Raw genomic sequence first — 15,637 nt, 5'->3', positions numbered from 1 at the left:
AAAAGAAGAAAAAAAGAAGTAAATGATTTCTGGATGCCTTTTGTGTGTGTGTGTGTGTGTGTGTGTGTGTGTGTGTGTCTTTTTGTCTTTTTGCCTTTTCTATGGCTGCTCCTGCAGCATATGGAGGTTCCCAGGCTAGGGCTCAAATTAGAGCTGTAACCGCCGGCCTACGCCAGAGTCACAGCAACTTGGGATCTGAGCCGCGTCTGCGACCTACACCACAGCTCACAGCAACTCTGGATCCTTAACCCACTGAGTGAGGCCAGGATCGAACCCGCAACTTCATGGTTCCTAGTCGGATTCGTTAACCACTCAGCCAAGATGGGAACTCCTGGATACGTTTTGAAGATAGAACAAATTGCTGACAGTATGAGGAAAAGAGAGGAATTAAAGAAATTCCAGGGTTTGTGTCCTGAGTGATGGAAGGATAGAGTTATTAAGTGATGAAAGCTTTGAGTGAACAAAATTTGGGAGAAATCAAGAGTTTAATTTTGAACATGTTGAATTTAAGGTGTCTTTTAGATACTTCAATGGAGATGTCTTTAGACCAGTAGGTGTACAGATTCTGAGTTAAGGGAAGGGGGTCTGTGCTTGGATGTAGTCTATACTAAGGAAAATTTATAACCTAAAATGCAAGAGGTTGAAAATTAATAAGCTAAGCATCTTTTTCTTTTTTTTTTTTAAGCATTTTAGGGCTGCACTTGGGGCATATAGAAGTTCTCAGGCTGGAGTTCCCGTCGTGGTTCAGCAGAAATGAACCTGACTAGCATCCATGAGGACACAGATTCCATCCCTGGCCTTGCTCAGTGGATTAAGGATCTGGCATTGCCAAGAGCTGTGGTGTAGGTTGCATATGCAGCTCGGATCCCAGGTTGCTTTGGCTGTAGTGTAGACTGGCAGCTACAATTCTGATTCAACCCCTAGCCTGGGAACCTCCATTTGCTGTGGGTGCAACGCTAAAAAGCAAAAAAAGAAAAAAAAATCCCTGTGTCCATAGTTATATTCATTGAAAGAAAAGTGAGAATAAGGGAGGAGTAAATAAAAACAAAAAATAAAAAAACTGTAGAAGATTGTTAGCTAATAAGTTGTATATTTTAAAAAATTTGTTTAATATTAAATAACTTACATGTCTTTTCTTAAAATAAATAATCATAGTTGAGGACATGGAGAGACATCTGGCCATTGTAGTAGACAGTTCCAAATATTTGAATGAGGAAGGAAGGTGAGACAGTAGCTATGATGGATTATGCAGTTGAGGGAAGAGTATTTTAATCTATTTATTTAATTTTATTTTTTTGTCTTTTTGTCTTTTCTAAGGCCGCTTCCGTGGTATACGGAGGTTCCCAGGCTAGGGGTCTAATTGGAAATGTAGTCTTCGGCCTACGCCACAGCCACAGCAACGCCAGGTCCAAGCCGCGTCTGCGACCTACACCATGGCTCATAAAAACACCGGATCCTTAACCCACTGAGCGAGGCCAGAGATTGAACCCTCAACCTCATGGTTCCTGGTTGGATTCGTTAACCACTGAGCCACGATGGGAACTCCAGGAAGGGTATTTTTAAATGAGTCATTTCACTATATTGAGGTAGCCATTAACTAGGTTTTTTTTTTTTTTTTGCGTTTTTTGGTCTTTTTAGGGGCTGCACCAGCCACACATGGAGGTTCCCAGGTTAGGGGTCAAGTTGGACCTGTAGCTGCCAGTCTATACCACAGCCACAGCAATGCTCGATCTGTGCTGTCTCCCCGACCTACACCACAGTTCACGGCAACACTGGATCCTTAACCCACTGAGCAAGGCCAGGGATCAAACCCTTATTCTCATGGATGCTAGTTGGGTTCATTAACCACTGAGCCATGATGGAAATTCCAACTAGTTTGTTTTTTAAACTACTATATTATAAAAGTACATGGTAAAGGAAGTTCCTTTGCAGTGCAGCTGGTGAAGGATCTGGCGTTGCTGCAGGTGTGGCACAGGCCATAACTGTGGCTTGGGTTCAGTCCCTGGCCGGGAAACTTCCACATACCTCAAGCTGGCCAAGAAAAAGAAAAAGTCCATGGTAAATAAAATTCAAACTATGCATGTGTTATAAAATGAAAAATGAGTTATCCATTCTTTACATTCCTCTATATGTCCAGTTCCATTATTAACAAATTCTTTTTTCTTTCTTTCCTTTTTTTTTTTTTTAGGGCTGCAGGTGTGGCATGTGGAAGTTCCTAAGCTAGGGGTCAGATTGGAGCTACAGCTGCCAGCCTGTACCATGGCAAAGCTGGATCCTTGAACCACTGAATGAGGCCAGGGATAGAAACTACATCCTCATGGATACTAGTTGGATTCATTTCCGCTGTGGCACAACAGGAATTCCCTTAATTATTTCTTAAATACATTAACATTGTTGTGCAACCATCCCACCATCCATTTCCATAACTTCATTTTCCCAAACTGAAACTACTCATTAAACAATAACTCCCCATCCCTCAGCCCCTAGCAACCACCATTCTGCTTTCTGTTTCTATGAATTTGTCTACTCTAGGTACTTCATATAAGAGAAATTATATACTATTTGTCCTTTTGTGACTGGCTTATTTTACTTAGCGTAATGTCTCTTCAAGTTTTATGTATATTATGGCATGTGTCAAGAGTTTCTGTCCTTTTAAAGACTGAATAATATTCCATTGTGTGTATGAGTTTATATGTATATGTATATCACATTCTCCTTACCCAGTTTGTTCTTAAAAGAGGACGAACTATAAAGAGATTTTTAAAAGTTACAAATACATATTCAACTTTACATTAATAGTTTTAAAGCCTAAAGGAAATGGAGAAAATATCTATTGAAATATTAACCCTTATTGGCGTAAGAACTAGGAAACCCGAAAAGGCCTCAGACCCAAGCTGGTTTAGCAGCCATGCATGTGTGACCATGTATGTGTGTTTGCCCTTTTTTTTTGGCTACACTTGCAGCATGTGGAAGTTCCCCCAGCCTATGGATTGAGCCACAGCAATACCTTAAGTTCCAGGCCTTCAGGGAGTCCTTAAGTGCTTGGCAGTCAGGGAACTTCTGTGTGTTGGCTTTTATTAACCTGTGTTTTGTGATTATTAGTTCAATAGTTTTTTATCTTTAAAATTTTAGGCAAGGCTGTTTTTCATATCCAAGTGTCTTTGCCAGGCTGCATTAGATCTCAATATATTAAAAAATAATCTCTGATTTACATTCGAGAGATCCTAACTATTCAGGATTCAGCCTGTATTATCGTTATTTTTCTGTGATGCATAATGTTGCCTTGAATAGTGTGTTGGCTTTTATTAACGTGTGTTTTGTGATTATTAGTTCAATAGTTTTTTATCTTTAAAATTTTAGGCAAGGCTGTTTTTCATATCCAAGTGTCTTTGCCAGGCTGCATTAGATCTCAGTATATTAAAAAATAATCTCTGATTTACATTCGAGAGATCCTAACTATTCAGGATTCAGCCTGTATTATAGTTATTTTTCTGTGATGCATAATGTTGCCTTGAATAGTTTTGGACCTATATCCTACAGCAGATGTGTAAGAGAGGAATTGCTGGATTGAAGGGATGCAGCTGCATGACTTCACAGTATGTGCTGCTGATTTGTTTCCTATTTAAAACTCCATCAGAAGTACTTTGAAATAGGAGTTCTTGGAGTTCCCGTTGTGGCTCAGTGGTTATGAATCCGACTGGAAGCCATGAGCTTGTGGGTTTGATCCCTGGCCTTGCTCAGTGGGTTAAGGATCTGGTGTTGCTGTGGGCTGTGGGGTCGATCAAAGACACGGCTTGGATCTGGCATTGCTGTGGCTGTGGTGTAGGCTGGCAGCTACAGTTCTGATTTGACCCCTAGCCTGGGACCTTCACATGCTGCTGGTACGGCCCTAAAAAGACAAAAAAAAAAAAAGGACTTTGTTATAATCAATAAAACTGACAGCTCTTTAGCCAGACTAAGGGGACAAAAAAGCAGATGCAATTACTAATAGCAGGAATTAAAAAGGACAGCAATACAGATCCTGTAGACATTGAAATTCTAGAAGTTTTGTAGTTAGGTTTTACATTTAGGTCTAAAATGCCTTTTTCTTTTTTCTCTTTTAGGGCCACAACTGCACCATATGGAAGTTCCCAGACTCCAGTCAAATTGGAGCTATGCCAGAGCCACAGCAACATGGGATCCGAGCTGCGTCTGTGACCTACACCGCAGCTCATGGCAATGCTGGATCTTTGACCCACTGAGTGAGGCCAGGGATCAAACCTGAATCCTCATGAACACTAGTCAGGTTCATTTCTGCTGCGCCACAATAGGAACCCCTATGATGCATCTTGACCTAACTCTTACAAATGGTATGAGGTGAGATCCAGTTTTTTTGTTTTGTTTTGTTTTGTTGTTTTTTTTTAATGAATGTCCAACTGGTTCAGCACCATATGTTGAAAAGATTGTGCTTCTGGAGTTCTCACTGTGGTGCAGCAGGTTAAGAATCCAGCATTGTCTTTGTGGTGGCACAATCCTCAGCCTGGCCCAGTGGGTTATGGATCCAGTGTTGCCACAACTGTGACTTGGGTTAGATCCCTGGCCTGGGAACTTCCATTTGCTGAGGGTATGGTCTGGAAAAAAAAAAAAAAAAGAAAAAACGATTGTCTTTTCTTCATTGAATTGTCTATTTTTGTCAAAAATCAGTTAACCATGTGAGTCTGTATCTCAACTCTGTTTTGTCCTATTGTCTGTCCTTTTGCTAATACCTCATTGCCTTGATTTCTGTATCTTATTTTGAAATCAGGTAGTGTGAATCCTGCAACAGAATTTTCACATTGTTTTGCCTATTCTAGGTCTTTTGTCTTTCCATTTAAATTTTAGAATCAGCTTGCTGAGTTTTTCCAAAAATCATTCTAGGGTTTTGATTAGGACTATGGTGAATCTATACATTAATTTGGGGGAGAATTAACATCTTAACAATATTGAGTCTTCCATTCCATAAGTATGATCTATTTCCCCACTTATTTAGGTTTTCTTTGATTCTTTTATCATTTTTTATATTTTTTTCCCTGCATGCAGATCTTGCACGTATTTTGCTAAATTCTACCTAAGTTTTTCATGCTCTTATAAGTGGTACTGCTTAAAAAAATTTTTTTCTAGCTATTATGTATCCTGCAATCTGCTAAACTCACTCACAAATTATGTTGTCTGCAACTGAGGACAGTTTAATTGCTTCCTTTCCAATTTTTATGCCTTTTATTTCTTTCTCTTGCCTTTTTGCACTAGCTAGAATGCCTAGTTGTAGAAGGGTGAGAGTAAAACATCCTTATTCTTCCTGTCCTTAGGATGACAGTTTTAAGTCTTTCACTTTTTTTTTGTCTTTTTGTCTTTCTCCAGGGCCGCACCTGTGGCATATGGAAGTTCCCAGGCTAGGGGTCTAATTGGAGCTGTAGCTGCTGGCCTACACCAGAGCCACAGCAATTCGGGATCTGAGCCGCATCTGTGACCTACACCACCGCTCACGGCAACGCCAGACCCTTAACCCAGTGAGCAAGGCCAGGGATTGAACCCACAACCTCATGGTTCCTAGTCTGATTCATTAACCACTGAGCCACGACAGGAACTCCAAGTCTTTCACTTTTATGTATGAGAAAGTCTTTATGACCTTGAGATAGGCAAAGATTTCTTAGATAGGACCCTAACATCACAATACATTAAAGTATTTTTTGTAAGCTGGACTTCATCAAAATTATGATGTTTTGCTATTTTAAAGATGCTATTAAAAGATGTTTATAATGGCTTTATTCATAATTACCAAAACCAAAGAAATCCCAAATACCTTTCAACAAATAAACTCTGGAAATCCCTGAAATGGAACACTATTTTACAGTAAAAAGAAATGTTATATGTTATATATTTTACTACAATTTTTTTTCTGGCTGCTTCTGCGGCATGTAGAAATTCCTGGGCCAGGGAGCAAACCCTGGCCTCAGCAGCTACCCAAGCCAAGTTACTGCAGTGACAACTTCAGATCCTTAACCCACTACGCCACAGGGGCACTTTTGAGATGTGTCTTTGTACTCTCTTTATGGTGTTTTTTTGATGAAGGGGTGGTCTTAATTTTTTTTTTTAAGGTTTAAGCTTAACATTTATTGCGCAGTCACTGCCAATCCTCCAAACACAATGTTTAGCGACATACAACTTCACTTTCAAGGGCTTCAGAGATATATCCACTGTGTTTTGTGGAAACATGTAGGAGGGAACAGTAATTTGGGTGAAGTTAATTTTAATAATAAATATATATATGTATTGTGTTTACACACTTTATTGTGGTTAGCACACCATATCTGGTTTAATAATTCTTTCCCTACTTTGTGGCCATAAAAGTGTTCTCCTGTATTTTTTGCTAAAGCCTTTTATTAGCCTATTGTATTTGTCTTTATTCCATTCAGAATTGATTTTTATATATGACATGATAGAGTTCATTTTCATTTTTCTCCTATACAAAAATACGGTTGTCCTTGTCTAGTTTAATGAATAGCTTTTCCTTTTTCCCAGTGATCTGCAATGTCATAAATGTCAGTTAACACACAGATCTGTTTGTGGCCTCTCCGTTTGGGTCTAATGACCAATTTGGCTATACCTGCATGAATTCCATAGTCTGTTGTATGATGTCCTGATATCTGGGAGGCTGCATTGTTTCATTTTTATTCTTAGGCCTTTGCACTTCCATATCAAATGAAATCAGCCTGTCAAATTCCTTAATATATTTTATTAGGATTTTGACTGGAATTGTATCGAACCCTAGTGATCAGTGTGAAAGAACTGACCTGATGTGTACGATAGTCTTCCTCCTATGGTACCTCACTCTTTGCATTTAAGACTTCTTTATCAGGTTATGTGATGCCTTTTTAATAAGGAAATTGTTGTTTGCTAATAATATCCACTTCCAGTGGATACAAGTTTTTTTGTTTTTGTTTTTTAGGGTTGCACTCACAGCCCATGGAGATTCCCAGGCTAGGGGTCAAATCGGAGCCACAGCTGCACCATAGCCACAGCAACGCAGGATCCGAGCCACATCTGCAACCCACACCACAGCTCACGGCAACGCCAGATTCTTAACCCACTAAGTGAGGCCAGGGATCGAACCCACAACCTTATGGTTCCTAGTTGGATTCCTTTCTGCTGCGCCACAACGGGAACTCCTATTTTATGAAAGTTTAATGGAAATTAGTTCTTCTAAATTTTCGGTAAATATGTACTTTTACAATTCCTGGTTTTACATACGCTTTGTTGGTGGTGGTGGCCTTGATGTGGAAATATCAACTGACATTCTGATTAATACATTGTTTTCTCACAAGTTACCCTTTCCCAATCTTTGCAGCATCGCTTTCATACCTGTTCGAGAACTATAAGGTGTGGAGAGTTAGAAAGATTATTGTGTTATAAACCTAAGTACATAATTAACAAGGTAAATTTGTTAAAAGAATTGATAAGATATACTCTAAATACACAGTGGAAATGTTTTGGGAATTAATTTGTTTGGATCAGTCACAATAGTATTTCCTTTCATTAATGTAAGTAATAAGTAGTTGTGGGAGTTCCTGTCATGGCTCAGTGGATAAGGAATCCGACTAAGAACCATGAGGTTGCGGATTCAATCCCTGGCCTTGCTCAGTGGGTTAAGGATCCAGCGTTGCCATGAGCTATGGTGTAGGTCACAGATGCAGCTCGGATCCCGAGTTGCTGTGGCTGTGGTGCAGGCCGGTGGCTGCAGCTCCAATTCGACCCCTAGCTTGGGAACCTCCATATGCCGAGGAGCGGCCCAAGAAATGGCAAAAAGACAAAAAAGTAGTTGTGCTCTTCCTCTTTGAATGTATAAAAGAATAATCTTTCTTTCTTTTTTTTTTTTTTAATGGCCACACCCAATGCACATGGAAGTTCTCAGGCCAGGGGTTGAATATGATCCGCAGCTGAAACCTGTGCTGCAGCTGTGGCAACACCAGATCTTTAACCTGCTGAGTAAGGCCAGGATCAAACCCACATTCTCACAGAGACAGTGTTGGGTCCTTAACCCACTGAGCCACAGCAGGAACTCCTGATGTTCCTTTTTTCACCAGCATTTTCATTTTAGTGAAATTAGGGCTAACTTGAATGAGTAAATGTTATGAAAGAGCAATGGTGGTGGGTCGTTAAATGTTTAAGACTGTATTACAGGTTTATAGAAGATGGATTTGATTAATAAGGGACAGGAGTAAAAGGTTTATTCTCCTTCACATCCTAAATTATTGCTTAGTGTCATCTAGGGGTCCCCAAAACATTTGGGGATAATTGATGAGAGAGAGAAACAGATAATTTGGAGCAGGGGGAGGATGAGGCCTGGATGAAGATGATTTTAGAAGGGAGGCTTTGGTTAGTATTCATTTATCCAGTAGAAGATCTTACTTGTTTACCTGCCATAATGGTTGGCATTGAGGTTCCAAGCCACTGTGCTCAAGGGATGTCTGGTGGGGAGATATTTATCAGTGGATATTTTAAATCCAAGTGAAAAGTATAGGTGTTTCAGCAGTATTGAGGAAGAGTATAAAATGTAGTAGCACAGGGGTGTTTTCTTTCTTTTTTTTAAGATTTTTATTTTTTCTATTATAGTTGATTTACAATGTTCTGTTTTCTTTTTAAATTTTAAAAATATAAAAAATTTTTGGAGTTCCCGTCGTGGTGCAGTGGTTAATGAGTCCGACTAGGAACCATGAGGTTGCAGGTTCGATCCCTGGCCTCGCTCAGTGAGTTGAGGATCCAGCAGATCCCAAGTTGCTGTGGCTGTGGTGTGGGCCAGCGGCTACAGCTCCGATTAGAACCTCAGCCTGGGAACCTCCATATGCCGTGAGTGCAGCCCTAGAAAAGACTAAAAGTCACACACACACAAATTTTTTAAAAAAGATTTAATTTGTGTCTTTTTAGGGCTGCACCTGTGGCATATAGAAGTTCCCAGGCTAGGTGTTGAATTGGAGCTATAGCTGCCGGCCTATGCCACAGCCACAGCGACGCCAGATCCGAGCTGCATCTGTAACTTACACATTGCAGCTCATGGCGATGCTGGATCCTTAACCCAACTGAGTGAGGCCAGGGATCGAACCTGTATCCTCATGAATACTAGTCGGGTTTGTTACTGCTGAGCCACAAAGGGAACTCCCATGATGCCCTATTAATACTTCACTGTCCATTTCCTAAAAATAGTTATTTTCTTTATATAGTTGTATTAATAAGCTTGAGCTTCCATAACAAAATATCAACTGTGTGGCTTAAACAGTAGAAATTTATTTTCTTACAGTTCTGGAGGATGGAAAGACCAAGATCAAGGTCTGATAGGGTTTAGTTTCTGGTGAAAGTTCTCCTCCTGGCTTGTAGATGGCCACCATCTTACTGTGTCCTCATGTGGTGGAGGAAGGTGTAGGGGAAGGGTGAGTTCTCTCATGTCTCTTAATAAGGATATTCATGTCATCTTATCAGGTTGTCACCTTTTTCTCTTTTAACCTTAACTATCTCCTTATAGACCTTATCTCCAGAAACAGCCGTATTGGAGATTAGGGCTTCAACTTATGAATTTGTGGGAGATACAATTCTATACATTGCAACAGTTGTTGAGTAACATTTGTACAACTACCAAATCAGGAAGTGAGCATTGATACAATACTGCTCTCAAATTCACAGATCCTGGTTGAATTTTGCCAGTTATCTCGATAATGGTCTTTAAAGGTCCAGGGTCATGTGTTAGTTAGTTGTCATGTACTTTTGTTTTTCCTTGGTCTGAAACAGTTCTTTAGTCTTTCTTTATCATTCATGACCTTGAAATTTTTGAAGAATGTAGACCAGTAACTTGTAAAAAATATCTATAAATTTGCAATCTATACCACAGCTCACGGCAACGCTGGATCCTTAACCCACTGAGCAAGGCCGGGGATCGAACCCGCAACCTCATGATTCCTAGTGGGATTTGTTAACCACTGAATCACGACAGGAACTCCTAAGCTCTTCTACTTTCTTTCCTGGTCTGGAATCAGCCGTTTCTCCAAGAAGCCCTGGTTCCTCTTAGAAACAAAGTCTAGGAGTTCCCATTGTGGCTCAGTGGTTTAAAAATCTGTCTATTATCCATGAGGATGCAGGTTCAATCCCTGGCCTCTTTCAGTGGGTTAAGATCCAGCGAATGGTGCAAGCTGCAGTGTAGGTCACAAATGCAACTCGGATCCCACATTGCTGTGGCACAGGCCAGCAGCTGCAGCTTCGATTCCACCCTCACCCCTGACCCCCAGCCTGGGAACTTCCGTTTGCCACAGGTGTGACCCTTTTAAAAAAAAAAAAAAAAAGGTCTTAGATGTCTGGGATATTAGTACTTCTAGGCCTTTTCAATGGAGAGATTTAGGAAAGAGATGTTATGTACACACATTTATTCACTATATGTTTCCTGTATGTAACTATGAATTCATACCAAGACTTCCAGTTACAGTCCAACACTACAGGGTTTATTCTAACCTTCTTCCTTTGCACATTTGTAACTTCCTATATCTGTATATTTCAAAGGTAGCATTAATGAGATCTGCATTGTGAGTTTGGGTATAGAGTGGGAAAGATAGGATAGTCAAGGATGACTCAAGATATTTGGCTGAAAAAAGCCATCAGAAGGAATGCCATTTATTGAGATGGAGGAGTCAATTAAGAACAGATCTGGGAGTTTCCATCATGGCATAGTGGAAGCAAATCCAACTGGGTACCACGAGGTTGCGGGTTTGATTCCTGGCTTTGCTCAGTGGGTTAAGGATCCGGCATTGCGATGAGCTGTGGTGTAGGTCGCAGACGTGGCTCGGATCTGGCGTTGCTGTGGCTGTGGCATAGGCTGGCAGCAGCAGCTCCGTTTAGACCCCTAGCCTGGGAACCACCATATGCCGCAGGTGCTGCCCAAGAAAGTACAAAAGACAAAAAAAGAAAAAAGGAGAAGTGATCTGAATGTCATATGTTGGATCTGAGCTGTGTATTAGACTTCCAAGAGAGATGGTGGGTAGGCAGTTGGGTATTTGAGTCTGCAGTTCAAAGAACAGGCTGAAAAACAAATTACTTCAAGACAGCTGCTTGTACAAAAATGATTAAATTTCTTTAATAACCTGTTATTACAGAAGCAGCAAATACGTATCAGAAAATTAGAATACAGAAAAACAAAAGGAAAAAAATAGGAGATCAGAACTGTTAAAACTTAATTCCATATCACTTCTTTTTTGGGGGAGGTCATTTTAGGGCTGCATCTGCAGCATATGGAAGTTCCTAGCCTAGGGTCAAATTAGAGCTATACTTGCTGGCCCACACCACAGCCACAGCAATGCCAGATCCAAGCAGCATCCTTGACCTACACTGCAGCTCATGGCAATACTGGATCCTTAACCCACTAAGCAAAGCCAGAAATCAAACGTGCATCCTCAGGGAATACCAGTCAGGTTCATTACCACTGAACCACAGTGGGAACTCCCCCATATCATTTCTTATTCCTTTAACAGATTTTTTTTTCTAACGTGAGATCATTCTATAATTAGTTTTTTTTCCAGTTACTAATTTCTTTATTTCCATTTCAGTAAATTTTCATCTTATCGAATCCCAGACCACATTCACATTTCTTCAGTTGATTCAAAAATGTCATTTATGGGAGTTTCCACTATGATGCAGTAGGTTAAGAATCTGACTGCAGGAGTTCCCATTGTGGCTCAGTGGAAACGAATCTGACTAATATCCACGAGGATGCAGGTCCAATCCTTGGACTCGCTCAGTGGGTGAAGGATCTGGCATTGCTATGAGCTGTGGTGTAGATCAACGGCTACAGCTCTAATTTGACCCTTAGCCTGAGAGCCTCCATATGCCGCAGGTGGTGTGGCCCTAAAAAGAATCTGACTGCAGTTGCTCAGGTTGCTGCAAAGGTATGGGTTCCATCCCTGGCCTGGGGCAGTGGGTTAAAGGATCTGGCTGCCACAGTGGAGGCTTGGGTGGCCTGGAAACTTCCATATGCTATGGGTGTGGCCATAAAATTAAAAAAAAAGTCGTTTATAGCTGGTTAGTCCAATCATATCCATTTCAGGAACACAGATTAATTAGATTACTCTGTCTCTTGGCTCTCTTAATCTCTAGTACATTTTATGCCACTGATTTTTTTTTTTGTCTTTTTCAGGGCCACACTTGCGGCATATGGAGGTTCCCAGGCTAGGGGTCCAATCGAAGTTGCAGCTGCTGGCCTACACCACAGCTCATGGCAACACTGGATCCTTAACCCACTGAGCGAGGCCAGGGATCAGACCCGCAACCCCATGGTTCCTAGTTGGATTCATTTCCGCTGCACCACGATGGGAACTCCTATGCCATTGATTTGTTGATGAGACTTAGGCCAGTTGTTCTGCAGAATACCTTACCTTGATTTGTTTGGTTGTTCCTTGCAATTTATTAGCTCTTTATTATTTCTAGCAATAAATTATTTGCTGCTTTTTCTAACACCTCCTATATAAATGCTTTTCTTTTCTTTGTCTTTTTTTGTCATTTCTTGAGCCACTCCCACAGCATATGGAGGTTCCCAGGCTAGGGGTCTAATCGGAGCTGTAGCCGCCGGCCTGTACCACAGCCACAGCAACGCGGGATCCGATCCATGTCTGCGACCTACACCACAGCTCACTGCAACACCAGATCCTTAACCCACTGAGCAAGGCCAGAGATCGAACCTGCAACCTCATGGTTCCTGGTTGGATTCATTAACTACTGAGCCACGATGGGAACTCCACAGATGCTTTTCATGGCTTCTTATTAGCCACAAAATAAAGACTAAAACTTTTTAGCTCCTTATTGTAATTATTATGTCCTCACTAATTTTTTGGCCATAACATGCAGTCGCTTGATGTGGGATCTCAGTTCCCAGACCAGCAATTGAACCCTGGCTACAGGAATGAATGTGTCGAGTCTTAACTACTAGACCACCAGGGAACTCCTTTTAGCTCATTATTTAATAAGTATCACTAGAATTTGTCATCTTTGCCTCTTCTCCCTCTGTTCGTCCTCTCAAACCTTCCTGGTCAAATAGAAATAGAAGTGAGTAGTATTTAAGAACATATATTCTGGGAGTTCCCGTTGTGGCTCAGTGGTTAACGAATCCGACTAGGAACCATGAGGTTGCAGGTTCGATGCCTGGCCTTGCTCAGTGGATTAAGGATCCAGTGTTGCCGTGAGCTGTGGTATAGGTTGCAGACGTGGCTTGGATCCCGCGTTGCTGTGGCTCTGGTGTAGGCCGGCGGCTACAGCTCCGATTTGGCCCCTAGCCTGGAAACCTCCATATGCGGTGGAAGCGGTCTAAGAAATGGCAAAAAAAAAAAGAACATATACTCTGGAGCCAAGCTGTCTGTATTTAAACCCCAGCTTTACCACTTACCAGCTGTGAGTTTGGATAGTTTACTTCATTTCATCTCTTAAATGAACATAACAGTACCAACCTCATAAGGTTGTTACAAGAATATCGGTTAACATTTGTATCATCTTTAGAAGAGTGCCTAGCAAATAAAAGTGTGATGGGTTTAAATATGAGTACATTTTTTTGAGAGAACATAATTCTGATCTAATGATTTCTGCTTTCTATGTGAAATACCATATTAAGCTTATCTCCTGAGAGTAAGAAAGCTTGACAAAAGTGGTTAAAGTTTGAAAAACCTCTTAAAAGCAAATGAAAGAGGCTGCTGATTAAGGACATGTGCAAGAACTGTAGTAAACAAGGGCTCACTGAAGGAGGAGACCTGATTAATATTGTTTCAGTCCACTTGGTGGTATGATTTTTCTTCAGCTGAACCTGGGGGCAGACGTAAAGGTGCAAAAAAAGCATTCAGTTAGATTGATCCAGTTTGAGGATTTTGTCTATGCCTGTGATAGAAGGGCTGAATGGTGGGGAGGATGAAAAGCAAGTGATGGTTTTGATGCAAGAGTGGTTTAAATAATGTTTTAAATAATGCATCTGGAATTGGTAGTGAAAGAATTGAGTACTGGAAGAGGCTGTTATGTGAATTTGAGAAAATAAAAACAGATCTTGATATTGAAGGACAAGTAGTGGGGGTGGGAGGTTGTGGTCAGAAGGGTGATTTTAAAACAGAAAGAAGTGGTTCTTGGAGATCACTGAATTTGAGGTTAAGAAATTGAGACTAGAAAGTGTGTTAGTCTTCCGTATGGACATTAAAGTTGCCCAAGATAATAAAATTGGAGTGGCTTTGCTCAAGGTTCCAGATAGTGAATTGATTGGGCCTTTTCCCAAACCTTTGAAAAAGGATGAGGTAGGTGGATTTATGGGATCAAATTACTTATTTCCCAGGACATTCATCTGGTGATGAAAGTAGCAGCAGAGCCTCTCTTCCAGTACATGGGAGGACGTGGTGTGTCTGAGTGGTATCTGGACCGGTTGATGTAGAGTCTGTCTATAGTAATGTAGAAGAGGTTAAGCAATTTGCTTGCCTGAAGTCACATTCTGGTTGGATTCTAAAGCCCATATTTCTTTCACTAACTCTGGTGTTTTTGCAGCAAATTGAACTGCTTCAACTCAATTTTTTATCTTCCCATGTGTTTGGGAGAACAGTTTTATTTTTGCTTCTCCAGAGTTAGTCCCCCCCCCACTTTTTCATTTGGTGTTACCATCGTTTCTTTTCATTTTTAGAAGTTCTATTGAAGTGTAGTTGATTTACAGCATTGTGATGACTTCTGCTTTAGCACAGAGTGATTCAGTTATACGTGTACACACATCCATTCTTTTCAGTTAATGTGCCAAACACATACAAGGTGAGTAGAAATCTACTCAAGGAATACCTTGAACAGAAACTTAACCTGCAGCAGTCAAGGTTTTTAGGCATTAGGTGCAATAATTGATCCATTAGTTCATTTGTCTATTTATTCATCATCCATCCATGTAATAGCAGTTACACAGTTTGAGAACACTGTATTTGGAATGAGTTGCGCTAAGTATAAATTCACTTATTTGTTTTTATTTATTGTCTTTTGTTGTCTCCAGCTGCCTATCCTCACCGTTTGAATCTCTTTTACCTTGCCAATGATGTCATACAGAACTGTAAAAGAAAAAATGCAATTATATTCCGTGAATCATTTGCTGATGTACTTCCTGAAGCAGCTGCTCTAGTGAAGTAAGTAAATTCTTGTTGCTCTTTGGGATCTAAGCTTAAGAAATTTGGAATTTTAGTTTATCTTTTTACCTATTAGTAAGAACTGTAGGAGTTCCTTGGTGGCCTGGTGGGTTAGGGATCTGGCATTATTGCTGCTGTGGCTCCTGTCGCTGCTGTGGCATGGGTTGATCCCTGGCCCAGGAACTTCCACACCCCACAGGTGCACCAAAAAAAAAAAAAAAAAAAAAAAGAAAGAAAGAAAGAAAAGAAAGAACTGTTACAGTTGCACATGCTTGAATAGCCAAAGATATTTTGTCCAAATTGTTCATTGTAATTTTCCTGGTAATACGTTTTTCTTTTAAAAACTTTCTTCCCTTTTTTAAAACTTGTCTTTTATTTTCACTCTGCCTCTTCCCTCCTAAGTTGGCATGGAGAGTATTTCTCCTGGTTATACCCTTTGGCTGTGTTTCATTCTGTTTCTGTGTTTT

The 15,637-nt window shown here is 40.6% G+C and overlaps 1 protein-coding gene across 5 annotated transcripts in view; it reads left to right on the top strand.

Moving 5' to 3' along the window:
* Positions 1-15,637, top strand: part of RPRD2 (regulation of nuclear pre-mRNA domain containing 2) — a 90,056-nt gene that overhangs the window by 22,344 nt on the left and 52,075 nt on the right. For all 5 annotated transcript variants that reach the window (XM_047784748.1, XM_047784744.1, XM_047784745.1 and 2 more), the window contains exon 2: positions 15,041-15,170. In XM_047784748.1, coding sequence (XP_047640704.1) covers positions 15,041-15,170 — 130 coding nt within the window. The remainder of the gene's footprint in view (positions 1-15,040; positions 15,171-15,637) is intronic.

Source organism: Phacochoerus africanus, chromosome 6 (assembly GCF_016906955.1).
Source record: "Phacochoerus africanus isolate WHEZ1 chromosome 6, ROS_Pafr_v1, whole genome shotgun sequence".
Classification (NCBI taxonomy): domain Eukaryota; kingdom Metazoa; phylum Chordata; class Mammalia; order Artiodactyla; family Suidae; genus Phacochoerus; species Phacochoerus africanus.
Note: the sequence above shows the minus strand (reverse complement) of the source record. Positions and strands in the feature narration are given on the sequence as shown.